The following is a 27,102-nucleotide window of genomic DNA, read 5'->3' as shown; positions in this document are numbered from 1 at the left end:
TGACGCTTTGGTCATTGATAGTGTATTGTTCAGTCTCCCTCTATTTGTGTAGGTTTTGCGGTTCTTGGTATCTCTTAGTATTGTGTAATCAGCCTGACTACACCAATAGTATTATTAGCAAGTTTATTTTATTTGTTTGCTTCCTTCCCCTACCTTTTATTGTGTGGTTTTTGAAACACTCCTCATTCTTCTTACAGCTGTTGGGACAAAGTTCATTTAGTCTTGACAGTTTCTCCATAGTATTCAGTGTTGACTAGGTCTGAGGAAGGTGAGAAATGGGTTACTCCTTGAGAGGAGATTGGAGCTCTGTGTTTGTAGGATGAAACACATTTAAAACAAATTTGAATGTCCAAAGTGGCATATTTGGACATATTGTAGTGCCATGTTTAATTTCCAGGCACTTTTATTCATAACTAACTTCAAGTTCTATATACTATTGAGAGAAAGTCCTGCCGACAGAGGCTTGGCATTCATCCCTTTATTATCATCTGCTGAATATATATGAAGTTAGAGTGATGGAAATTTTTCTAAATGAGCTGAAGAAAAGGGATGGGGAAGGAAGAATGAAGAGAAAGTGCATTGTAAAGCTCTCAGCCTTTAACATCCTACAGCAGGGCTTCAGATATTGAACTTCTTGGAATCTGGAGTTGTAGCTAAATGTGTTTACTGACTTGCATACACCTAAGCCAGCCAACACTAATACTTAGCAAAATCTACTAATGCTAACCAGTGTCTCCAGATGCAGGTGAAAGGTGAGGCAGTTTCTTTGGGAATAATTGGAGAATGGTAGTTCATTTCGAAAATAGTGTTTTGTACATTTTTGGGCAAACGTTGACTATTTCACAGTAATTGTACTAGAGATAATAAGTCTGTAAAGGCCTTTAAATTGGTATGTGTGTGGCAACAAATTCTGAAAAATTATATGTGAGCATGGAAGGACATTTATGTTTTAAGAATTTTATGTTCTTACTCCATTGCTTATTAGTTTTGGCTTTATAATTTGGGTATAAATATTCATGACAATACATTGTGCACCTTTTAAAAGTATTAGCGCATGCGATTATACACATTTTTACATAGTGACAAGTCATGACATGTTATTTGCAAGTGACATTTCAAAGAGCTCTAATATGTGTGTCCTGAGCCAACAGAAGTAAAAAGACAAGGTGTTTTACATTATCCTCTCATCCAAGAAATGATTTTACATGGGTGCAAGCTGTTCACTGTTAACAGCAGTATTACTGTTAACCCTTGTATTGCTCTCCCCCAGTGTACAAACCACCTCACGGTTCATTCTCATTTGATAAGACACTGTAAAGCTTATATTCCTTTTAAATGAATAGAAAAGATCAGAAAGATTGCAATGTGATATATAAGAAAACAGTAATGACGTTACCATTATGCATACTGCTTCACCTATCTTTATACGATATAACTTACATCTTAAAAAATTATTTTGTAGATGAAAACAAGATGTTGCCTGCGAGATCAGGGTGTACCATTGAAGATCATGTGATTGCAGGAAATGTGGAAGAATTCCGTAAGGATTTCATTTCTAGAATTTGGCTGACCTACAGGGAAGAATTTCCTCAAATAGAAGCTTCAGCCTTGACGACAGACTGTGGCTGGGGTTGTACACTGAGAACTGGCCAGATGCTCTTGGCTCAAGGGCTCATACTACATTTTCTTGGCAGAGGTAAATCAAGAATTTTTACTCTGGTTTATTGTCTCTGTATGTATCAATAGTATTTTGAAAATTTTATCTTTATAAATAATCTATAATTCTCTATATTATTTTGATTTAATAATTATTATTATATTTTGAGACAGGGTCTTACTATGTAGAGCTGGCTGGCCTTGAAGTTGCTATGTAGGCTAGCCTAGCCTTGAATTCACAGAGATCTACCTGCCTCTGTTTCTCAATTGCTGGGCATGTGCCATTATTCCTGGCTATAATTCTTTATATTAAGTTTAGGTATACTTTTTTGCAGATTTTTTTTTATTTGAATTAGAAACAAGATTGTTTTACATGACAATCCCAGTTCCCCTTTCCCTCCCCTCCTCCCCTACCACCCCCCCAACTAAAACCCTACCTATCACATATCCTTTCTGCTCCCCCTGGATGGTGAGGCCTTCCATAGGGTGTCATCAGAGTCTATCGTATCCTTTGGGATAGGGCCTAGGCCCACCCCTGTGTGTCTTGGCTCAGGGAATATTTGTCTATGTGCAATGGGCTCCCAAAGTCCACACCTATGCTAGGGTTAAGTCCTATAGATTTCCGAGGTTTCCTCAATGATACCCATGTCCCTGGGGTCTGGATCAGTCCCATGCTGGTATCTTAGCTATCAGTCGGGGGAGCAAGAGTTCCCCGATGTTCAGGTCAGTTGTTTCTGTGGTTTTTACCAGCCTGGTCTGGATCCCTTTGCTCTTCACTCGTACTTCTCTGCATCTGGATTCCAGTTCAGTTCAGTGATAAGTTGTGGGTGTCGGCTTCTAATTCCACCAGCTGCTGGATGAGGGCTATCTGGTGACATACAAGTCAGTCATCAATCTCATTATCAGGGGAGGGCATTTAAGGTAGCCTCTCCTCTGTTGCTTAGCTTGTTGGCTGGTGTCATCTTTGTAGATCTCCAGACATTTCCCTAGTGCCTGATTTCTCTGTAAACCTAAAATGTCTCCCTCTATTATGTATGATATCTCCATTCTTGTTATCTTCTATTCTTCCCCTGACTCAGCCTTTCTGCTCCCTCATGTCCTCTGCATCCCTCCTCTTCTCCCCTTCTCATCCTCCTAGCTCCCTCCCCCTCTTCCTGTGCTCTCAATTTGCTCAGGGGATCTTGACCCTTTCCCCTTCTCCAGGGGACCATGTATGTCTCTCTTAGTGTTCTCCTTTTTTACTAGCTTCTCTGGCAGTGTGGATTGTAGGCTGGTAATCCTTTACTCTATGTCTAAAATCCACAAATGAGTGAGTACATATCATGTTTGTCTTTTTGTGATTGAGTTATTAGGTATATTCTTAATAAGAACATTATGTTTAGAGTTAAAGAAAGATTTATTAAAATTAATAAATATGTGTGTGTCTGGGTGGAGGCTAGAAGAAGATGTCAGATTCCCTGGAGCAGGAGTTATCAACACTTAAGAGCTGTCCAAGATGGGTACTAGGGACTGAACCTGATCCCTCTGCAGGAGCAGCCAGCACACGTAACTGCTGATCCATCTCTCCAGCCCCAGTACTTCAACTTTTAAACCCTCAGAAATCTCACCGATGGTCTTCACATTGACAACTGTGACTTACTGACAGCTTACTTATATTTACTTTCTAATGTCATTTTTCTATCAGTCATTTTTTAAAAAGTAATGTGTACATTTGTAAGAGGGCTTTGTTTTACCATTTTAGTCTATTATCTCTAGACACTACTAATATCAGATTTTGTTAAAGTGTTAGACAATATCCCCGTAATAGTAACTTTTCTTTAGCAATGATTGAAGTTATTTAGCAAAGATGTTTGTGAGTAGTGTGACTAGTACAAAGAAAAAGTTATTAATTATTTTTTTTTAAGTTTTACACATTGGATATTAAACTCAGGGCCTTGGTTATATGCTGGAAATGTGCTCTACCCGTGAACACAACTAAGTAAGACTCAGTTTAGACCATTTTTCTGGGGGTGATTTGTTTGTGGTCCTGTGTATGAGCAGGGATGGGAATGTTTATTCCTGAATAGATCTCTAAACCTGTGATTTAATCTAAACTCAAAATGATTTGTTTTATTAACTTAAAAATAACGTTTGAAGATTGATATGTATTAAAAAACAGTAAAATAATGGTTATATTTGCTGTGTTTAGATTTTATAGCTTTCCTGGATTTATTCATTAGCTTTTAATTTATTAGAAAACTATTACTCTCTATTACTCCTTAGCAAACCATCATGGTATTCTGAAGGAAGGAACCAGAAAAATGTCTTGAAGAAAAGTAAAAATTTTAATAGTTTTCTTCTTCTTCTTCCTCCTACTTTTCTTCTCCTTTAAATCATGCAATCAAAAGAAATCTTCTTTCTAAAGAAAACTATAAACATTAATAAGTATATTTTCTTTTTCCTTGTGCCTTTGGGAAGCCCAGACCAGAAGTCTGTCAGTGGAGTACAGGTGTCTTTATTTCAACTGAGGATTGGCAAAAAGACCATTCCAAAACAAAAAAATATATAGAAAGATTGCCCATTTATACCTGAGTTTAGGAGCTTTTCTTTTTTTTGTGACTTTTCTTTAATTACATGTAGTATCTTCACAACTTAGAAAATTGGGAAATTACAGGGTAGTTCTGAAACATTCGTATTTAAATATGTCATTGACATCGCCATATTTTATTTGCTCATGAATTTTTTCTTTTATTTTGTAAGCACACCTTACTGTTTGGCTCAGTCTGGTCCAGAATGCCTTCCTGCCCCACCCCTGCCTGGGCCTCCTGAGCACTGCTGCTGCCACCACCCCTCCCCCATTCTCTCTTTTCTTCCTCCTTCCTCCATATTTTCCTTCTGTCTTTTTATTCTTTTCTTCAGTACTGGTGATGAATTGCAGGACTTTGAGCATGTCAGATAAACATGAGGCTGTCCTCCCATCCCACTGTGCTCCCATCCCATCCCACTGTGCTCCCATCCCATCCCACTGTGCTCCCATCCCATCCCACTGTGCTCCCATCCCATCCCACTGTCCTCCCATCCCATCCCACTGTGCTCCCATCCCATCCCACTGTGCTCCCATCCCATCCCACTGTCCTCCCATCCCATCCCACTGTGCTCCCATCCCATCTCACTGTCCTCCCATCCCACTGTCCTCCCATCCCATCCCACTGTGCTCCCATCCCATCCCACTGTGCTCCCATCCCATCCCACTGTCCTCCCATCCCATCCCACTGTCCTCCCATCCCATCCCACTGTGCTTCCATCCCATCCCACTGTGCTCCCATCCCATCCCACTGTGCTCCCATCCCATCCCACTGTGCTCCCATCCCATCCCACTGTCCTCCCATCCCATCCCACTGTCCTCCCACCCCACTGTCCTCCCATCCCATCCCACTGTCCTCCCATCCCACTGTGCTCCCATCCCATCCCACTGTGCTCCCATCCCATCCCACTGTCCTCCCATCCCATCCCACTGTCCTCCCATCCCATCCCACTGTGCTCCCATCCCATCCCACTGTGCTCCCATCCCATCCCACTGTCCTCCCATCCCACCCCACTGTCCTCCCATCTCATCCCACTGTCCTCCCATCCCACTGTGCTCCCATCCCATCCCATCCCACAGTGCTCCCATCCCATCCCACTGTCCTCCCATCCCATCCCACTGTGCTCCCATCCCATCCCACTATGCTCCCATCCCATCCCACTGTCCTCCCATCCCATCCCACTGTGCTCCCATCCCATCTCACTGTCCTCCCATCCCATCCCACTGTGCTCCCATCCCATCCCACTGTCCTCCCATCCCATCCCACTGTCCTCCCATCCCACTGTCCTCCCATCCCGTCCCACTGTCCTCCCATCCCATCCCACTGTGCTCCCATCCCATCCCACTGTCCTCCCATCCCACCCCACTGTCCTCCCATCTCATCCCACTGTCCTCCCATCCCACTGTGCTCCCATCCCATCCCATCCCACTGTGCTCCCATCCCATCCCACTGTCCTCCCATCCCATCCCACTGTGCTCCCATCCCATCCCACTATGCTCCCATCCCATCCCACTGTCCTCCCATCCCATCCCACTGTGCTCCCATCCCATCTCACTGTCCTCCCATCCCATCCCACTGTGCTCCCATCCCATCCCACTGTCCTCCCATCCCACTGTCCTCCCATCCCATCCCACTGTCCTCCCATCCCATCCCACTGTCCTCCCATCCCACTGTCCTCCCATCCCACTGTCCTCCCATCCCATCCCACTGTCCTCCCATCACAATCTTCCTTTTTTTTTTTTTTTTTTCTTGAGGCAGGGTTCTCCCAGTATAAACTAGGATGGACAGTTTCCCTGCCCCAACCTACAAGTCCTGGGGTTTCTATGATTAGCTTACTTTTTGTCTCCTTCCTTCCTTCCTTCCTTCCTTCCTTCCCGTTTTGAAACAGGGTCTCACTGTGTATTACAAGCTGGCCTTGAACTCACAGTGGTCAGACTTTCTCAGCCTCCCAAGTGCTGGGATTAAAGGTGTGTGCCTCTGTGCCCAGCATGTACTTTTCTTCCTCTTTCAGAGCAGCTTTTCCAGGTGGTCAGCCCTGAAATCACATACATACAAGTAGCCCTACCTGTAAACAGCAGGTTATACTTACAGACTTACACGTTTAGGAATGTGTGCTGTGTGTTGTTATGTATGTGTACACGTATATTTTTGATGCTGTAGCTTGGACCTGGCCTGATGCACTGCACATTGAGAATTCAGACTCCGACTCATGGACCTCCAACACCGTCAAAAAGTTCACTGCATCATTTGAAGCATCACTTTCAGGGGAAAGAGAACTCAGAACTACGGCACTTTCTCTGAAGGAAACAATCGGGAAGTATTCTGATGACCACGCAGTGCAGAATGAAATCTATCACAGGAAAATCATCTCTTGGTTTGGAGATTCCCCTGTGGCTGTCTTTGGCTTACATCGACTGATAGAGTTTGGGAAGAAGTCTGGGAAAAAGGCTGGAGATTGGTATGGACCAGCTGTGGTTGCTCACATTTTAAGGTACCGTTGTTTTCCACCTTTCTGTCCTGTGCTTAGAAATACCAACTTTGACAGTGAGTGCATATAGCTTAAAGACCAGCTATGTGAGAACCTTCTGCTGTCCTTTGCTAATGGGGAGTCAAGACTTGGGGACCACAGATGGACAGTTTTTTTCTCTTGCTTATAGGTTCCCATATACAGGGTCTTGTTCTTCTCATTATATTATATTGTTATATGTTATTTTTTTAAAGATTTTATTTATTATGTATATCAAGGTGGTTGTGAACCACCATGTGCTTGCTGCGAATTGAACTCAGGACCTCTGGAAGAACAGTCAGTGCTCTTAACCACTGAGCCATCTCTCCAGCCCCTTGTTGTATGTTCTAAAGCTACCATCTCTTTCAACCTGGAGGCAGACTGTATTATTATTATTGATTTGTAATATAACTAATTTAAATGATGTCTAATGAGATGTCAAGAGCTAAAATTCTTGTGTTAGCATTTCTATGGACATTTCAAATTCATATGAATGATAAATAGCGAAGCAAACATTTATAAAAGCTTAACACAAAAAAGCATAGTTTCTAACCTTCAAGATGTCCCCAGTCTCTGCACGTTTTTTCTTGTAGTGGCAAATGGTAAATATTTGGGGCTTTACATACCTTACAGTTTCTGTTTTCCATTCTTTCTCTTTTAATATTTGAAATTGTCAAAAACCATTCTTAGCTTACAGTATTAAAAAACAGGCTACAGGTTGTATTTAGCCATAGTTATCTGGTGTTTCTTCTATACTAATATACAGGAGCATACATAGCACAACATTTAAAATTTAAACAGAAACAGGAATATAGGCAAATAAAATATTTTACCTGCCACATCTGTGTAGTTCTGTTTTGTAGATGTTGGGGTTTGTCACAACACACGACATTGAAAACACTCTTGCTCACAAGTGCTTTCCAGTTTGCAATTTTGCTTACAGAATTCCGACACTTTAAATTAGGAAATTCATTTGCTCAGATCAAATAGTTAATTCTTCTTCCTTCCCTGCCCTGTGGTGCTAGGTGTCAAACCCAGGACCTCAGGACACTATGCAAGTGCTCCACCACTGAGCCACATTCTAACCCCTCTCAGGGTGCTATGCAAATGCTCTACTGCTGAGCTACAGTCCAATCCTTCATACTTATTTCTGAAGGGTGTGATAAGCCAAACTGTTGCTTAAGAAAAAAAAAAAAAGGAAAAGAACTTGGACAGGTGTAGTTGGGGACAAACACAACAGTACATTCTTTGTGCTGGATGTCTTTGTACTGTGAAGCAAACCTTGAATACATGTGACTCACTGCTTAGAAAACATTCTGTGTAACCAGGGAGCTGATGAAGAAGGAAGTCCATTTAGGACTGGGAGATAAGTTTTATAGTCACTGATTCTGAAGGTATGTTTTGTAACTTCATTTAGAGTCGGCTTTGGAAAATGCAGCTGATTGCTGACCGCATTCAGACGATAGTTTCGACAGCAGACATACAGGTTACATAGGAATGGCAGGGAAACAGTGAATTGCTTTCCTTTTTAAACTAAATCTTTAGGTGCCATCAGGAAATTTTAGTTATGATTTTAAGGATGTTTATTATCTTCCTAGAAAAGCAGTAGAAGAAGCAAGACATCCTGATTTACAAGGAATAACTATTTATGTTGCACAGGACTGTACAGGTACGGAGTGTGTGGAACTCTAGCTGTGTTGTGCTCGCTCAGATCCTTCACGTATGCGTAGCTCATCTCTTCCTGGTTTATATTTCAAATGGTTATGAATATGGCAGTCATGTCTAATTCAGTTTGTTCCTACATAGCAACCTTCTTGTAACAGGAATTTAGTATTCTTTTTCTGAATAAATACTATTAATTATCAATTAAAATATATTTGCCCAGGAAATTTGAGCATTTAAAATGATTGCTTTGCTTTATTTTTTTTCCCCATCAAGACAGGCTTTTACTGTGTAGTCTATGCTGGTCTTGAATTTATAATGCTACTTCAGCCTACCCCATCATCCCTGCAGCCAGTGCTGAGGGTGGGTGCATTAACACACTTGATGTAACACTTCTTTTTAGTCAGTCAGGTTAAGCTAGTTATGGTGACTCATGCTGATAATGCTGGCCCAGAGAGGCCAGGACAGGAGGGTCAGACACCTGAGGAGAGAAAATTCTGGGTTTTCCTTAGAAGTATGATTCTCATGACTGTGTTGACAAGCCGTCTCTCATGGTGGTTTGGAGTCTTCTGTTGATGGCCAGTATCTGGAGTCACCTTGAAACTCTGTTGGGAATAGAAATAGAGGCTTAAGCTTCCTGAAATAAACCACCCCATGCTGTAAGTTAAATTTTTACAGAAAAGCTGTAAAGAGGATAAAAATTAATACTTTAGAAAGGTAAGAAATATGAACATCAGATTTAACATAAAGATATCTGCAAGCCTGGCAACCAGCAAGGGCTCATAGTGGAAAGAGTGTTCTGTGTTTGGTATTTTATACTTCTTGAGACATTTATTTATTGTGTTGTGAGCATGTAGAAGTCAGAGGATAACTTACAGGAATTGGTTCCCACCTCCCATCATGTGGGTTATGGGGGTGGAGCTCAGGTTGTCAGGCTTAGGGGCAAGTGCCTTTCTGTTTAACCACCCACTGGCCTGGGTCTGGCATCTAATCAAATCTAGCACTTTCTTACTTATCTTATGCTCCCACTTTTACTGTCAGTTTCTCTGGCAGATCATACACTCAGGGAGATAAAGACTTGCGTTTCATTTCTTGAAATTCATTCATTGAATTTCTAGGGGCATGTGTATGGCCTTCTGAACTTGTTGGCCCTTTGATGATAGTCGTGCCAGAGACCAAATGACCAGCAAGTGGAGGAATGGGGCCGGAGGAAGAATGTTGATACAACTGCTCTTGTAACATTTAATACATACGTATTCATTATGTTTCTCCCAGTTTACAATTCTGATGTAATTGATAAACAGACTAATTCTTCGACCTCTGGGGATGCCAGGGACAAGGCTGTCATTATCTTAGTTCCCGTTAGACTTGGTGGAGAAAGAACCAACACTGACTATCTGGAGTTTGTGAAGGTAAGAAGTGCTCAGTTTTCTTTTTGCTTTTGTTTTCAAGGCAGTAGTACCTAACATAAAAAATACAGAGGAGTTGCAGTCTCCTTCCCATAAGTAAGTCAGGATGACCCTACAGTTATACATTGTGGAGTTTGGCATTAGGGGTTTGAAATTTCAGCCTCGAGCGACCCACATGAGTCTGAAGAGCACCCTTCTGTGACAGAGTGAACATCCTTTCAGTCTTTGTGTGGTGTGCATGAGTGAGGTTTGCAATATGGCTACTTTTCCACTATCCTTTTCTTATGAAAAATATTTGTCTTAGTTATCCATAAGACTAACATTAAACCATGCCAAATTAACTATTAAAACAAACTTTTAAAATTGCTACTGTATGCCAGTGAGAAATTGACAATATGGACAAGTAAGATAGTATGGAGGAGGGGGGAGGACCCAACTTCCCTTCCTTTTTAGCTTTGGAGCCTGTCCTGGAACTCACTCTGTAGACCAGGCTGGCCTTGAACTCATAGAGATCACCTGTTTCTGCCTTCTGAGTGCTGGGATTAAAGGCATGCGCCACCTGGCCAACTTCCCTTTTTTATTAATCAATTAAAAGTTATATTTCTTGAACCAAAAGAAACTGTCTGGTCATGTGTGTTGTATTGTTTTAGGCACTACAACATTTAGTTTTGAAGCAATACCTTTTCCAGTATTTGGTATTTGGTTAAGTTTGTAGCTTTAATAATACAGTACTACTTTCAGTTCTAGTAAGGTGACTTTTCTCCTTGCTGTGGTGAAATACTTTGCAGAATGAACTTTAGGGAGGTGAAGTTTGTTTTGACTCACAGTGCAGGGGTGTTCAGTGCTTAGCCTGCAGGAAGGAGCCATGTAGCCCGGGATAGCTATGAATGCTCACTTACATAAAACTGTAAGCTTACTTAAGACATTATTAGGGGTGTGTGTGTGTGTGTGTGTGTGTGTGTGTGTGTGTGTGTGTGTGTGTGTGTGTGTGTGTGCCTTTTCTTTTTGCTTTGGTAACTGTATTGCATGGTTCTGTAGTGTGAACTTTAGTGATGACAATGTTGTATTGCAGTGTAATGCAGAACAGAAACGTATATGCTCTTCTACTTATATGTATGTCTGTCCTCCAGTGTGTTATCATCTAAGTACAATTATAACACCAGACCTTACATGTGCTCATGGTGACTTGAAGAGTGAAACACAGCAATCATCAATAATACTTTAAGCAACCATTGCAGATAATAGGCATTTAATATTATTTAGAAGACAGAATAGTATTCTTATTTGATTATTAAGGTTGCTTCCATACCTCAGCTCTGAGTCCTGCATTGCCCACTGTACTTTACATAGTTGGCTTTCCTTTGCGCTACATCAGCAACTGGAATACAGAAGGATCCGACCTTGCTTTCTGCTTTCCTATCAGTTAATTTCTATGGTAAAAGTAAATATAGTCCCCTATGTGTTATTACATTTTAATGCTAGCATGGTTTATGCAGCATCTCAAAGGAGAACAGAACTGGGGCCAGGGAGATGGCTGAGCTCATAAAATCCCATAAGGACCTGAATTTGAATCCCACTTGCCCACAGGAGATGGACATGGTAGCATGTGCCTGAAATCCCAGTGCTGGCATGTGGAGGCAGGAGAATACAGTCTCTAGGACTTGCTGGCCAGCCAGTCCAGCCAGTGAGAGCAAGAGCTAGTGAGAGACCCAGCTTCAAGAAATAAGGTGGGGAGTGTCCACTGGCTTTCACATGCTTGTGCAAACACACACAGCCACACCTATGCAACTCTGGAGTGAGGGAGGAGAAGAGAAGCCCCAAAGATGAAAAGTGTGGCTGGAGAAAGATGGTTCAATGCGAAATGGTCAGATGACTAGTTTTCCATTGAGGTCAATAGTAAGGCAGTCTGCCCAGCTTGTAGGGAATTGGTGGAAGTTTTCAAAGACTGTAATTTGAAAAGTCATTATATGTAATACATGATGTCAAACTCAATGTGTATTGGGATTGTGTCATAAGGACAAAATAGTAGAGCTAAACAAAAGACTGTTCTCAACAAAATTGTTTGTGAAAGTTGCGATTTGGACAGATCCTATTGTAAAAGCTAGTTATGTGGCAGCATATTTAATAGCAAAAAATCAAAACCATTTACTGGTGGTGAGTTTATTAAGTGAGGTATGTAGAGTGTGGCAGGTATAACATTACATGCTTTGAGAAAAGGTGTGTTTCTAAAGTCAGTTTGTCTCACCTAACTATAACCATGTAAAGTGGAGAAATTGGAAAATCCACTGAAAGAAGGTTGGAGGGTAGGGCCCTAATTTTAAGTTTCCTGTTTTGGCACTGGGTAACAGCTCAGCTACAGGTACAGCTCAGCTCAGCTTGCTGCTTTTAGTAAAAGTGTTGATGATGCATTAAAGCCACTGAAGACATGGCTTCTTTAGGGCCATTAAAAGGCACAACTATATCAAGAGGTTTCTATAAAGCAGTGAAAAACAGCTGTTTCTTTGTCACTTTATCTATGGCTGTTGCCAGTGGTGCTCATAATGGTAGGTAGAAAAGAGGACCTTGTGCAATTCACAGAAAATGGTATCACCACTGCCCAGCATTTGTGTTGAATGGGTGGAGTATTGCATAATCCATCAAGAAAATATGTGTGCACAGCATTAGGACTGAATAACATTATGAAAATCTCCATTAGGACTGAATTTCATAAGGACCTAAGGGTTTAATCCTCACCAATTGCAGGAATTCCTTTAAAATGTTGATACTGACTATGGCTATATCAGTAACTTTTTTGAAATAAGAGACTAAGGCAAGGCAAGGTGTTGAGAAGATTTTATGATTTGCAACATGCTATCAAGTCCTTTCTGATATCAAAAACAAAGTTTGTATCAGAACTTGACACTGAAAACTGGCTTACAGTGTAGCATTTTTTTCTTTTTTAGTGGATTTAGTCACTTCTTTACATGTTTAAGCATGTGTCTTCAAGGTTAAAATCAATTTATCAACACAATGTTTCAAATCATCATTTTAAGTGAAACTAAAATTGTGGTAGTTTGCTCCATGGTGGTGGCGCACACCTTTAATCCCAGCACTTAGGAGGCGGAGGCAGGTGGATCTCTGTGAGTTTGAGGCCAGCCTGGTCTACAAAGTGAGTTCCAGGAAAGTCAGAGCCACAGAAAAACCTCTGTCTCAAAAAACCCCCCAAAACCAAACAACAACAACAACAACAATTGTGGCAATTAAAATTCAGGCTCTTCAAATAGTTTTAAACATTTCAACACACTAATTAAACACAATCCCATGGAGACTAAGCAATATGTGACATAAGAGCTTGAAAACAGATTGCAAGAATTTTGCAAGAAACACATTAGTTTCTCAAATACAATGTCAAAGACCCTGCTAGTTTTATGATGTCACATTTTCTTTATATATAAAAATATTTTTTAAAAAAACCATGAAGTTTAATTACTCAGGTATGTTCATTTTTCTCGACCTATGACTGCACACTTAAAAGCTATTCAGTGATTTTTAGAGACCATCAGAGTGGAGTGTACATAATTAGGGCAGGAGGACTTGTGCATAGCTGCTCTCAGTGTGAAAGTGACATGCAGATCTTCTTTTGCTCATCAGCTATTGTTAATGTTTGTGTATTGAATGTATGGCCCATGACTGTTCTTCTTCATCTCATGTGGCCCTGAGAAGCCAACAGGTTGGACACCTCTGGTGCAATTCATAGTGTTGAGATCCCCTACTGCCCATTGTGGTAGGAGCATGAGGAAGCTCACTCATATCTTGGAAGATCAGGAAATAGACTGTTCGAAATGGAAATGAGACCAGGCTGTACCCCTCAGAGGCCTGTGACTAGGCGCCTCACTTCCCTCCTTCCCCAAAGCTTCTATTGCTTCCCCAAACAGTACTATTGGCTGAGAACCAAGTGTTTAAACATTGAGCCTGTGGGGGACATTTCACGTTTAAATGATGTCTGCAACTTGAGCCAAAGCCTTTTCTTGGCAGAAGAGGTTGCCATGGCCTTCCAGGTGTGTTTCATCTGGTAGAGGGCTCTGCTGTTTGGCAGTGTTGGTGGCAGACAGCACTGCCTGATGCCCTGGAGTCTGAATTAGTGAAACAAGCAGTAGTTGAGCTGTTTCTGTGATGTATCCTGTACCCAGCATGCTGGAGTTACATGCCCAGTATGAGTTAGCTCATTTCTGTTGTCCTTTCCAATAGAATCCATCTCTTTTGCCCTCATGATAGCCAGGGAAGGCCCAGGGAAATCAAGTGATATGTTCAAGTTCAAATATTGAGCTGGAGATAAGACTATCACTTTGTTGTTTTAAAATCCCTCAATAAAGAATGTTTTGAAAGTTAACATTTCCTTGAATGTCTGCTAGTTGGGTTTACATTATAGTCCACTAGAATGAGAGCACTTTTGAGGGTTGAAACATTATCAGATAAAAATTCCTGAAGTGGTTGTGTGAGGATTATATGGCAGGTGTTATAGTTGGCCAGAGGGAGAGCTTGTAAATAGCTACCCACCTAACAGTGAAGGAGCAGTGTGTCTGGAAGCCCTAAGAGAAAGGCCAGTACTGGAACTTTCTGCTTTCCTCCCCCTCTTCTTCACTCATCTTTTTGTACTTGTGGTCAGCAATTTTACTTCCCCCCCTCAAACCAAAGTACAGTATAGTCTACAATGTAACACATAGCTATGTGTTTTAGATGTATAATTCAAGGTCATTCCACAGTATCTTAGAAATAGTACGTCCCAGAGTCTTACTCTATTCCATGAGAAAGACATTTGCTGTGTGCTTTATCATCTCTTACAACAAGAAGCTTATTTAATTAGTTTTATTTCTGTAAGGAGTTGAAATGAGGAGAACTCAAAGTTCTTTTTTCCACAAGACACTTTAGGACTTTGCTTTTTGATGGATTAGCTTCAGTTTTCTGGATTGCTTTGTGGAGACAACTCAGGAAATGCTCATGCTAGCTTCCATGGAGAAACACAATGAGGAGCTGAAGGGTGGTTAAAGTTCCTAAAGATACATCCCTTCATACACGGTGGCATTCCAGCTCCCAGTCACTAGGTGTGTATTGTGGGGGCTGGGGCAGAGGAAATACAGATGCCAGCACTGAGTCTCTCCTTTATTTGGTCACGTTATTTTTCTGAGAAGAGTTAGTAATGAATATTAGTATATACAGGTCTCTTTCTTTTCTCAGCTATGGGAGACTTAAAACTTTCACTTCTTCATTTGTCCCTAGGACATAAACATTTTCTTCAGCTGAAAATTTCTTCACAGGTGGCCTTGTGAAACTAAGATTTTTATTTAAAGAGAAAGGAATAGAAACCTTACTGTTAAGAAACCTCTATTACTGTTAAATGCTTGTTTTTCATAAACATTATTTGTATTTGTTAGTTGGTTCAGGGTAGCTAAGGTTAGTGAAGATCTTACTGTTTGTTTTATTTATCAGTTGCTGCCTTTATTAATAAACCATCTCTGATATTTTTGTAAGACTGCTCTCTTTTTAAAGACTTAATTATTTCTATTTTTATCGGTACAAATGTTTTCCTGTGTGTATGTATATGCAAAGTATGTATGTATGGTACCCGAGAAGGGTGGCAGATCCCCTGGACTTGGAGTTACAGACAGTTGTAAGCTACCACATGGGTGCTGGGAACTGAACCTGGGTCCTCTGCAAGAGCAGCAAATGCCCTTAACCACTGAGCCATCTCTTTAGCTCCACAAGCTTGTTCTCCTGAGGTTGGTTAAGTATGCTTTGTGCTCCTGTAATAAAATACTCATGATTGGGTGATTTGTAAAGAACAGAGATCCATTCTCTTGTTCTCTGGATCATGCTCATTCAGGATGGAGGGGCTGGCTGCTGCTGAAGGGTCCCCTGCAGAATAGCAATATAGAGGCACCTATTCCCCCAGGCCCATTTTAGAGCACTGTTAATAAGCACTCCATTCATAAGGGCAGTGCTGATGACTTATAAAATCCATGCTACGGTAGACCTCCAGTCAGCCTTTCATTCCCTGTGCCCCTAACATCTGGGAGACGGGTCTAGAAGGAACAGGAAGGAGTAAGCAGCTGGAATCTCAGGCAAGAGTCTGCTGACCTTCCCTCTGCCTTCTGCTAGGGAATGTGAATCGGACCTCGTGAGGTGGTGTCCGAGGGATTGCAGCCGGTCTGCAAGCCTGTGCCATGCTCAGAGGATATAGCCTCACACCTATAGACTGTCTATTGTTTACCCTCGTGCTTAACTTGTTTGATGGAAAGCTGCAGGCCACTCACTGCCACTGCTTGGCCTCCAAAGATAAGGCCACATTTTTATACTATTAGCTCAGGAAAGATCAAAGCCAAGATCCAAATTAAGTTGTTGTTGTTTGTTGTTGTTGGAGACAAAAGTTTTGCATTTTAGACCAGGCTAGCTTTGAACTGCATTCCTGCCTCAGCCTCTTGACTATTAGGATTGTATGTATGTACCACTGCATTCAACTCCAAGAATTGTTTCTGACAAATGTATAACAGCTTTTGCATTGTAATAAAGTTGTGAGCTGGACAGTGTTAAGGTAGGAGCCATCTGAGTTCTTTTTCTTTTCTTTTTTTTTTAATCCTCTAGATTACAGGTTCTCAACCTACCTAATGTTGTGACCCTTTAATTCAGTTCCTCATGTTGTGGTGATCCCCAGCCATAAAATTATTTCATTGCTACTCCATAACTGTAATTTTGCTATTGTTATAACCATAATGTAAATATCTGATATGCAGGATGGTCTTAGGTGGAGGTGAAATGGTCGTTTGATTCCCAAAGGGGTCTTAGCCTACAAGTTGGGAACCATGGCTCTAGATGGAAGAGAATGCTCTCATTAAGAGAAGAACTAGCTGGTTGTGGTGGCATACGCCGGTAGGATTTGCTGAAGGAGGCAGAGGCAGGAGGATCATGAGTTAGAGGCCAGCTTGGGCTATAGAGTGAGCACCAGGACAGGCTCCAAAGCAATACAGAGAAACCTTGTCTCAACCCACCCCCCCACCAAAAAGAAAAAAAAAACACAAAGAGAAGAAGTAGTGCTTTGTTTTGGCAGGACATTTTTGCTTTGTGATGTGGTTTTGTGGCACATTGTGGCCTATCCGTATTGTTGAGCAACATGCTGTGAATTAATACTGAATGGTTTAAAGAAAAAGGGAGACAGTTTGGAAGACAAGGATTCCAGGACATAGAGCAAATATAAAAAAGTAGTAACTGTTGGTGGGAAGTTGGGACACTTCTAAAATCAGCAGAACCGACCTGACTGTTTCAGATTGTCACCACTTGTCACCTGCTCTAAATCTATTCATTTCCTCTGACAGGGTGTTTTAAGCCTTGAATATTGTGTAGGTATTATCGGCGGCAAACCTAAACAGTCCTATTACTTTGCTGGATTTCAAGGTTAGTGACTAAGCATGATATTACTTTATTGTTTTCTTTTTAAAGTGGAAAGTTAATATGAGATTGTTTGGAAACAAGATGGTTAACAGAGCCCAGTGAGGACCTCATATGGCTGTCAGTCCTCCCTCAGCTGCTCACTTGTCATTTGGTCCACAATGTAATTGGATTCCTTAAAATGTGTGGTTAATTTCTGTTACTGCATAAACAAAGCACAATTTATTGGTCTCCCTGAGTTCCAGAAGACACCGCTGCCACGTTCTGGCAGTTGCTATTTACATATTTACTTTTTGCCATTTTTTTAGTGGTGTTAGTTGATGATGAAATGACAAGCAATATGTTCTTGCTGTCAGAACAAAGAAGGCGATGCATTTTTCATATGCAAACTGTAGAATATAATTGTGTGTTTGTGAAAGTAATTTTATCACCAAAAATTAAATGACAGTCTCATCACTTTATAAAATTCTGCTTATACAAGCATATTTGATTATGCAAAGTTAATCTATGCTGCGCAGACCGAGTTTCTGTCAGCGAGTCTCAGGCTGGCAGGCCATTACACCCAGACTTTTTTCAGCTGCTCTCCATAGAAATTGGATTGTAAGCAGTGTCATAAGAAGGTGTTTTGAATTACTTGTCTTCTGTTTTGTCCTTGTAGATGACAGTCTGATTTACATGGACCCTCATTACTGCCAGTCTTTTGTAGATGTCAGCATAAAGGACTTCCCTCTTGAGGTACTGTACATGGAGGGTATTGTTTTCTTCCCATGTGAAGTGTGCTGCTATTTAGAAGTGTGCTAGGGAGCCATGCCTTCCTAGTATCACAGTCACCAGCAGGATTTTGCTAGTTCGCAATGCCACAGTCAGCACCAGCCCAAGGCTGGGTGCTTGGCTGCTGAATTTTAATCTGTGATTTACTGTCTTCTTCATTTATGTCTGTCTCCAAGGTTTAGGTACCTTGCTAGTACTGAAATAAGTGATCAAGTCTCTTGAGTATTTTTGTAGCCAGATGGCTAAGCAGTGCATGCACAGAGGAATTTATAGTTTTAGATCTGTCCTGGTAGGAGAGGAGACAAAAGGACCATTTCCCAAAGGAAAGCCGATTGATTTGGTGAGATCTCACCTGCCGTGGAAGCCTCTCCTCCCACCCCCATTTACATTCTCAGGTGCTTATTTGGATTTCCAGCAACTGTTGATGCTCATTTATAGATTCTGCTTTCCCTATAGGTGGTCATTTTGTTATCCAATATTTTAAGTCAGAAAAGTTTGAGTTCCTAAGTGAGACAGATAACTATTATATCATTTTACTTAGTTTTTCCTAGTTGATGCTTTCACAGATTAGAATGATTTCATCACGAGTGGCATGGGCACTCACTGATTGTAAATGACAGGGTCAGTGGGAAATGTTGTGTTTCAGAAATGCCTTTTGAGCTAATGTTAATACTTAACGGTATTCAAAGGGGGTAGATATGAAAGCAAACTGCAAGATTAAAGTCTAGTTTAGAAAAATGTATTGTTAAACAACCTAGCCTCTTTTGTAAATTCATACCTCAGCTGTCTTCCTCCTTTCATAGAGTTGCACGTGAACCATAGTAAACCTTGGGCTGTCTGCTGGGCAGCGGGGCTTAAGATGGCTGAGGCGTCTCCATTATTAGGCAAGAGCTCTACCACTGACCTATATCTCCAACCCTAAAATTTCACTTTCTGCTTTTGTCATATCAAGTGAAGATTTTAAACTGTCGTGCATTCCCAAGCATCCTTGCTTTGATGGCTTATGCATATACTGCTGGAGCTTTGTGCAGACAGAGGATAATATGCGTATCTAAGGCCTCTCAGACTTTGTTAAAATCACTTCTGTAGAAATTAGAATTGGCTTCTCTGTTTCCGGTGGTCGACCACTAATTCTTCCCTCTTCCTCACCTCTCTTACCTTACCGTCTGGTCATCTTCTCCTACTCTCACCTGCCTCTCCTTCTCTTCCCTTATACTTACACTGTCTCTTTTTCTCTTCTCTCTCCTCTCTCTCACCCTATCTCTCCCTCTCTCCCTCTCCTGCTTGGTAAGAAAACTCTATGGTTAATGTAAAAAAGAAAGAAAGAAAGAAAGAAATTAGAATTGTATACCTTTATCTAACTCCATGTAAATAATTACTTGTAGTCCTGAGATTTTAAATGAGTAATCTAACAGGATTGTGAAATTTTAAATAGAATATCTGTACATTAAGATTAAAGAAGATACTTTAAATATATCCTTTGCTATTATTACTACATGTTGATTTCTTATATTTTTAGAGTTGAACTTTAATATTTTGAAATTAAATTAGGCCAACTTCTTTCTTTTTCAACTGTCATTTAGGCCTCTCTTGAGCTCCTCCATGTTTCTCCAAACCCTTTTGTTATGTAGTATGTTAACTTTCATCTTTGTGATATTATCTCATGAATATGTTAGGATAGATTGTTGGTTTAGCAGGTGTGATCGAGTAAAATTCTACACGAGGGAAGAGAATCTTCCTGCCTTGGGTCATCTTCATTGAGGTTTTGGTTTTTGAGTCCAGGTTTCACTATGGAGCCCTGACTGGCCTAGAACTTGCTGTGTGGATCAGGTGAGGCTTAGCCTCCTGGAGATATTCTTGCCTCTGCCCCAGCTCGGGGATAGTATTAAAGGTACACATCACCATGCCTAGCTGAGGGTAGCTTTTCATGTATGAAGCACCACTATATGATATTCAAGGAGACAGTGGGGTTCGGAGCAGTTTAGCAACCTTAGAGAAAAAGCTGTGAAAAGACAGTGAGAAACTGGAAGAGAGTGAGAGGAACTTGGGGACTTAGCAGTGAGTACAAGTTGAGTTGCAGGTTTTCATTGTCAGTGACTTGAGGAAGACAGAATTTTAGTTGTTGGGGTGGGAGAAGTATGATACATGTGTGTATCCATGTGTTTATACATATGTGCATATGTGTATTTTACAAGTATAATTTTACGTGCCCATATGTATCTGCGTACTCATATGAAATGTGCATACACTGTTTCTCTTAGTCTACTCAGCTCAGAACTGCCTGAAGGAGTCTCAGTTAGGGGGATTGCCTCACTCATATTGGCTTGCCAGCATGTCGGGGGGGGGGCATTTTCTTGATTGCTAATTGATGTAGGAGGGCCAGCCCACTGTGGGTGATGCCATCCCTAGGCAGGGGTCCTGGTATATAAGAAAGTTAGCAAGCAGAAGCTGGGGGCTGAGAGTAGGCAGCACTTCTCCATGGTTTCTGCTTTAAGCTCCTGCCTTGAGCTCCTTCCCTGGCTTCCATCATTTATGGACTGTGATTTGTAAGCTAAAAGAAACTACTTTCCAATTTACTTTTGTTTCAGCTGATATCATGCAACAGAAAGCAATATTACATATATACTGTTAATGAATTAAAGTTTCTTAAATCAGATATTATGAGTCCTTATTGTTTTCATATACTTCCAGAATTATAAACTGTGTTTCTTAAAAATACTGGGTTTTTTTTTTTGTTATTTTTTTGAGATGAGGTCTTACTGTATAGCTATGGCTGGCCTAAAACTCACTTTGAAGACCAGGCTGGCCTTGGACTCAGAGATTCACTGTCTGCCAAGTGCTAGAATTAGAGGCATGTGCTAACACTCCTGGAAATACTAAGTTCTTAAAGGCAAGGGAAGCCCTGTTACTGGACATGTGAGTCTCTTCCAATTACTAGGTCCCCAATTCCAAATTTCAGACCCTAGAAGGACCAATACAGTGCTGTTTCAGTCACCATCAATAAATTAGGAAACTAGTGGCACTAAAGTTTTTGGACAGATGCACAGGGAGTAAGTGAGTTTGTCAGGGAAGGGACTCTCACATGTGCAGTGGAGCTAGCAAGCTTCTTCTTTAACTATGCAGGAAGCTTCAGCTCAAGCTGCAGAATAGTGCAGCATACCTGAAAAACGGTTGTAATGGTATTGTTTATATGTTTAGGTAATAAAATCCATTATACCCAGCAATTACCATTCTTAACATATATATAAAGAGTATGAACTATGAACCCACAGTATCTCCTTTAGGAAATGAATTCCATAATTAAATATCTAATTATGTTTGACATTTAATGGGTTCCTAATAACTATTTGTTCAGGCAATGAATAAATGATGCACTAAAAATGAATAAATAGGAGTTTACGCTCTTTCCCCCCCCCCCCTGTTTAGACGGAGTTTCTGTCCCACCTGGTCCTGCAACCATTTAGTCCCAAATAAACACACAGAAGCTTATATTAATTATAAACTATTTGGATGATGGCTCAGGCTTCTTTTTGGCTAGGTTTCTCTAAATTATGAACCCATTTCTATTAATGTGTATCTCTATGTAGTCTTGGCTTACCAGCGATGGCTGGACCTCTTTCTTCCTCGGCAGTACATGGCATCTCCTTGACTCTGCCTACTACCTTTCTCTATTCCTGTTTGGATTTCCTGCTTGGCTAAATCCTGCTTATCCTTTGGCCAAAACAGATTTAGTCATCAAACAATAAGAGAAACATATAATCACAGCATACAGAAAGATGTCCCCCATCACCCCTGGGAATATATTTCATTGTCACAGAAGAAAGTATCCGTAGTTTTATTCCCTATGTATGTAAAATAGAGGCTGCTAGTACCAGACACCAGAATTTTAAAATTAAATCATACACGCATAGCTTAAAGGATAATTACAAAACAAATATGGCCTAGCAATACCACTTCAGAAAGTATTTATAAGGTGAACTTATTTTACAATAAACAGAAATGATTCAGAGTTTAAATTAATGTTTTGACTTCAGAATCTTCAGCTTAGAGACAGCTCTAAAGTACTTTTCTGAATGCTGTTCTCCATGCAGCGGCAGTGACAGCAGCATCACTTTGGGGTGAAACCAGAGATCTATATCTGTGCTTTGTGGGTAATTAAAAAGTTCTTTGTAGATATCAAGGTAACCACAAATTCAGTTTAGCGTCTGTGGTGGTGATTTCGGTGGAGCAGGCACGCACCATTGTAGTTACTGATACTAGAAAAGCTTTAGTTACTTCTTTGTACAGAGAAGGACACATTCACAGACAGGTTAAACAGGTATCATTGCACCTTGTACAGACCTTTTGACTGTCTTCCTTAGTAGGTAGTAAAACCGAAGAATAAGTTCTTGTTACTGGTTTTCAACAAAGTGGGCAAATGACTATTTTCAGACATATTGTATGTAAAAGACCTTATAAATATGAACTAGAACTGTGCCTTGTACCCCTACACACTACTCCACATTGCAGCTAACAGTTTACTTAGCTTTCCTGTCTTTCATATCTGTTTTTTAATCTCTTTAAAGTAGTTCTTTCACTTGCCTCTTATGTTCTTTATGGGAATGAACAAGAATATAAAACAGTAGTAAAGAAAATTGGAAGAATATTCAATTATGTTCCAATAATTTCATACCTGGGAGCCAGAGGCAAGTGGGTTACCATAAGTTGGAGGCCAGCTTGGTCTACATAGCCAGTTCCTGGCCAGCCAGGGTTGCACAGTGAGAGCCTACCTCAAAAACTAAATGAGCAAAACTACAGCAAGAACAACAAAATCAAATAAAAGCTCTGAAGTTGACTATTTCATATAGGACATTTACACGAGTCAGGATGTTGGATTACAATAATAACAAAGCAGTTTTAAGCATTAGAAAGAACCTTCATTCATCCATGTTCACATACAAGGTATTTGCTCCACTTTAATTCCAAGTAACTGTGGTATGAACATAATTTTTTTTTTACATTTTTAAGAAGACTTTTATTAGGCATTTGAGAATGTGCATCATGTATGCAGTCCCCATGGAGTCCAGAAGGGGGTCATTGGATCCCTTGGCACTGTAGTTACAGGTAGTTGTGAGCCACCTTGTAGGTGCTGGGTCCTCTGCAACAGTTGCTAGTGTTCATAACTACCAAGCCATCTCTCCAACCCCTAAACAAAACAATTTTAATTCAGACGCTGCTTATGGAAAATTTGGTCCATTTTTAGCTTTGGCTATATGGATAAAACTGCTATGAATATTTTTATAAGCAATGAAGAATCTCTAACAAGACAGATTTAACTCAGTCTCATAGAGATGACTGGCTAACAGGTTCTAGACTAGACTAAGCTTGCCAACTCTGGTGATCTGTGTTTCTTCATTTCTTCAAGTGTTAGAAATGCATCTCATGCTTGGCTTTGTTTATGCTTGATAAACAGAATAGTCCACATAGGGTGAAGGTTTGGTTAAATATACATATTCCTGGTTCTTGTGTTTTACATCCTTAAAGAGAATGGGAACGGCTAAAATTCTCCTTAGAAAAAATATTTATAGTTTTGAGAAAAGTATTTACTTCGGTCCATCAAGTAACAGTAAATTAATTTCAAACTGTTCTTAAAATTACAGACATTCCACTGTCCTTCTCCTAAAAAGATGTCATTTCGAAAAATGGATCCTAGTTGTACAATAGGATTTTACTGTCGAAACGTCCAGGACTTTGAAAGAGCATCTGAGGAAATCACTAAGGTACCATATTAAAAGCATGGTGTATAATATTTGTAAATTACCTGATTTATATTCTATAACAATAAATGCATGAACTGTTACATGTTTGTAAAATTCCACCTTGAATGTAACTATCTTTGGGAGCCAGCGTTTGAGACAAGGTTCCAGTGACTAGTCGAAAGTGTTGTCCACTAGGTGGCAATGTTGAAATAAAAATCCTGCCAACTCTGGCCCTGGGCAAGCAATTAGATTACATCCTATTTGAAGAGGATTTTAAAGGGCACTCCCTTAGGGATAGGAGAAAAAATTAATGAAGTATTTGATCAAGTCAAATTTCATTTCTTTTTAGTCCAAGTGCTTCCTTTATTTATTTATTTTTAAAGAGAAATGATATTTTTGCGTTTCTTGGAACTGCTTTATCAAATGAAGTGTGTTGTTACCTTTTAATAACTGTCTTGCCTGGTCTGTTCTATTTAATGGCTCTTTGAAGTAGTCACTCAGCTATTTTTTACTTTTAAACTGGTGCGTGTTTTTGATGTGTGAGTGAGTACTGCTGAAACACATACAGAGCTTTAGTGCCTCCCGTGTTTAGTACTTTGGGAAAGTAAAAAGATTAGCTGCCCTTGCAAGAAGCCAGAGTAACTGGAGGATGTCATTATTAGTGGTTACATAGATTGTCCTTCCGTGGTCAGACAGAACTCCGTGAACTCACTGTGAGGCACTCACAACACGTGCTCAGATGTAACAGGGATTTTAGTATTGTTTAACGTCCAGTTGAATTTATTCATTCAGGAAAGACAGATAGTAGGGTAACATTTGACTTCAACAAGAAAGTAGACAGATAGTAGGGTAACATTTGACTTCAGCAGTGTAAAGATAGAATGAAAATATTAAGTACAAAGCCTCAAATAAGAATTTTAGTGTACTTGACCTGCCAAGAAGAACGGGAAACTTACCAGGAATGTGACAGAAAAATGAACAAGGAGGAAGTGAGATCCATGGGACCTTCCTCCGTCCTGCCCACAGTCTTCACCTCCTCACTTTCCCTGGCAGCAGGGAGGCCAGTGAACAGAGTGGAACATCGAGTTCCTCATTGCTTCCTCCCCTGAGATCATGATTGACAGTGTATATTCTGGCTTGATAATCCTTTGTCTCTGTACGATACCATGCATGTGCTAAAATATATAAACCCAGGCAATCCGGTGACAGATGCTGAGGTTGGTGACCATGTCCCATATCAATGTGTATCTGTTTTCATCAGCTTGCTTTCTGTTTGGGCCAAAATAAGTGTGTTTGAAACAGGCACACAGTCCACGCCTGTGGAAAAACGAAGCATTCACAGAGGAGTTATGTATTGATCTTTCTGATTAAAAATAGTTATTATGGTTTTCTTCACTCGAAAAGCAACTAGAATTATCGCAGATGTATCAGAGCAGTGTGCAGTATTAAGGCAAAGGGAAACTGTGCTGCCGTATCTTCTGGAGAATTTGTAAGAACCAGTTCACTGCTTTCTTAGATACTGCTCTTGAGAAGGGTCAAGGCCTCACTTTGACAACTGATTTTGCTCGGGTAGTTCTAAGTTAAGCACACACACCCCCAAACCAGAATTTGGCATTTTTAGTCAACCAAATTGTTTTCCATATTTTCTGTATTTCTTTCTAATTGGATTTATTTTCTGTTTTCTGATTTTGAAAATGAAGCTAGGCTGTCTAGAGTGCCATGTTGAATTTGTAATGTTCTGTGGGTGAATAATCTCCTAATGCTGTGTGATTGAAAAATGTTAATAAAGATTATTAAGCTAATTATTGGATGGAGTTCATTCTGTCAGGTATGTATGTAACTTTTGTATACAAAGCATAAAGTGACCAGGATAGAATTCTGCTTTGAATAAGACATAAAGCTTCTAGCCTCTAGTAACATTTATGCTTAAGGAGCGGGAACACGACAAGCAGACATATATTATGTTAAATATGATAAGCGTCCATATGAAACTAGAAATAAATTGATGAGGAAGGAAGCAAGTTGAACCCAGGGAGATGAGATGGCACATCCAAGTCAAAGTATTTTATTGTGACGGTGATATTTAAGCTGAGCCTGAAAGTGTATGCATAATTTCCATTGCTTAGTGAGAGGGAAAGCACTGAGAGCCAAGGAAGGCCAAGAAGAGCGACTTTGTGGTGCATACCCAGAGAGGGGTCCACTCTGATGAATTCCTGGAGTACCTAAAGGACAGCATTTCTGTCCCCTGACCACTGGAGCCAGAACCCCGAAGGGTCTGGAGATTTCACTTTCTAACAAAGCAATTTTTTTTACACCAGGAGAACTACTTGTGAGTTAACCCAGGGCATGATACTTGATATTTTCAGGCATCACTAAGGACAAACGTTTAATGCATATATTTATTTCTCTTCCTATTAGAAAACATGGTAGGTATAGTAACCATATGATCTCCCATTTCCATTTATTTTATAAGATTATGTAAATGATGAAAGAAAAGTGTTCATTAATCACACTAGAGGTAACATACATAGGAAAGCAGTGAAAGACATGTGTGAATGTCTGCGGCTCAGGAAACATTGCACTAGGAAATAGCGCAGGATGAGTGACACTAGAAAAGTACATTGACATAATATTGTAGAGAAGCATGAATGTCAGGCTGAAGCAGCACATTAATAATGTATTTTGTGACATTAAAATTTAAGTTTCAGGCATATAGACATATGAGGAAAAATGCCTGTATTCTACCACTGAGCTTATGAAAAATTGCACACGTGCCATAATTGGTTACAAATCCAGTGTACGAGGCTCTTTCCCCAGTTGCATTCCTTTTCTTACTTGTTACTGGTAACTTCCATATTGGTTACCATGTTTATGTTTATACATATACACACCCATGTTTATACATCCACAGACATCATATATTACTTTGTATGTTATTAAATTTCTGAGTCTTTCTTTTGTTGATAGTCATTTAGCTTGTTTCTAAGAACCTAAAATTGTTTATTTCAGTTTTTGTTTTGTTTGTTTGTTTTGTTTTTGAGACTGCGTTTCCTTGTGTAGCCCTGACTGTCCTGGAATTAGCTCTGTAAAACAGACTGGCCTTGAACTTACAGAGGAACTGTATGCCTCTGCCTTTCCCAAGTGCTGGGATTAAAGACATGTACCATGACCCGGATGCTTATTTCAGTTTTTAGTTACAAATAATATTCTATTTTTAATTTCTTTTTTTAAAAAAGCTGTTTATTTTATGAGCATGGGTATTTTACCTGCAAGTATGTAAGTATATCACATGCAATGCAGTCCCTGCAAAGGCCAGAGAGGGCATCAGATCACGTGGGACTGGAGTTACAGATGGTGTGAGCTGCCATGTGGCTCCG

At 40.3% G+C, this 27,102-nt stretch overlaps 1 protein-coding gene across 4 annotated transcripts in view; it reads left to right on the top strand.

Moving 5' to 3' along the window:
* The window catches only part of Atg4c (autophagy related 4C cysteine peptidase), a 70,052-nt gene that overhangs the window by 28,615 nt on the left and 14,335 nt on the right, over window positions 1–27,102 (top strand). For 3 of the 4 annotated variants that reach the window (XM_027400480.2, XM_027400478.2, XM_027400479.2), the window contains 7 exons: window positions 1,463–1,696; window positions 6,381–6,711; window positions 8,325–8,395; window positions 9,664–9,800; window positions 17,144–17,222; window positions 17,875–17,951; window positions 23,627–23,746. In XM_027400480.2, the coding sequence (XP_027256281.1) occupies window positions 1,463–1,696; window positions 6,381–6,711; window positions 8,325–8,395; window positions 9,664–9,800; window positions 17,144–17,222; window positions 17,875–17,951; window positions 23,627–23,746 (1,049 nt within the window). The remainder of the gene's footprint in view (window positions 1–1,462; window positions 1,697–6,380; window positions 6,712–8,324; window positions 8,396–9,663; window positions 9,801–17,143; window positions 17,223–17,874; window positions 17,952–23,626; window positions 23,747–27,102) is intronic. The other variant, XM_027400481.2, reaches the window with a different exon arrangement.

Source organism: Cricetulus griseus, chromosome 2 (genome assembly GCF_003668045.3).
Source record: "Cricetulus griseus strain 17A/GY chromosome 2, alternate assembly CriGri-PICRH-1.0, whole genome shotgun sequence".
Taxonomy (NCBI): Eukaryota; Metazoa; Chordata; class Mammalia; order Rodentia; family Cricetidae; genus Cricetulus; species Cricetulus griseus.
The sequence above is the reverse complement of the archived record's forward strand: the minus strand, read 5'-3'. Positions and strand labels throughout refer to the sequence as shown.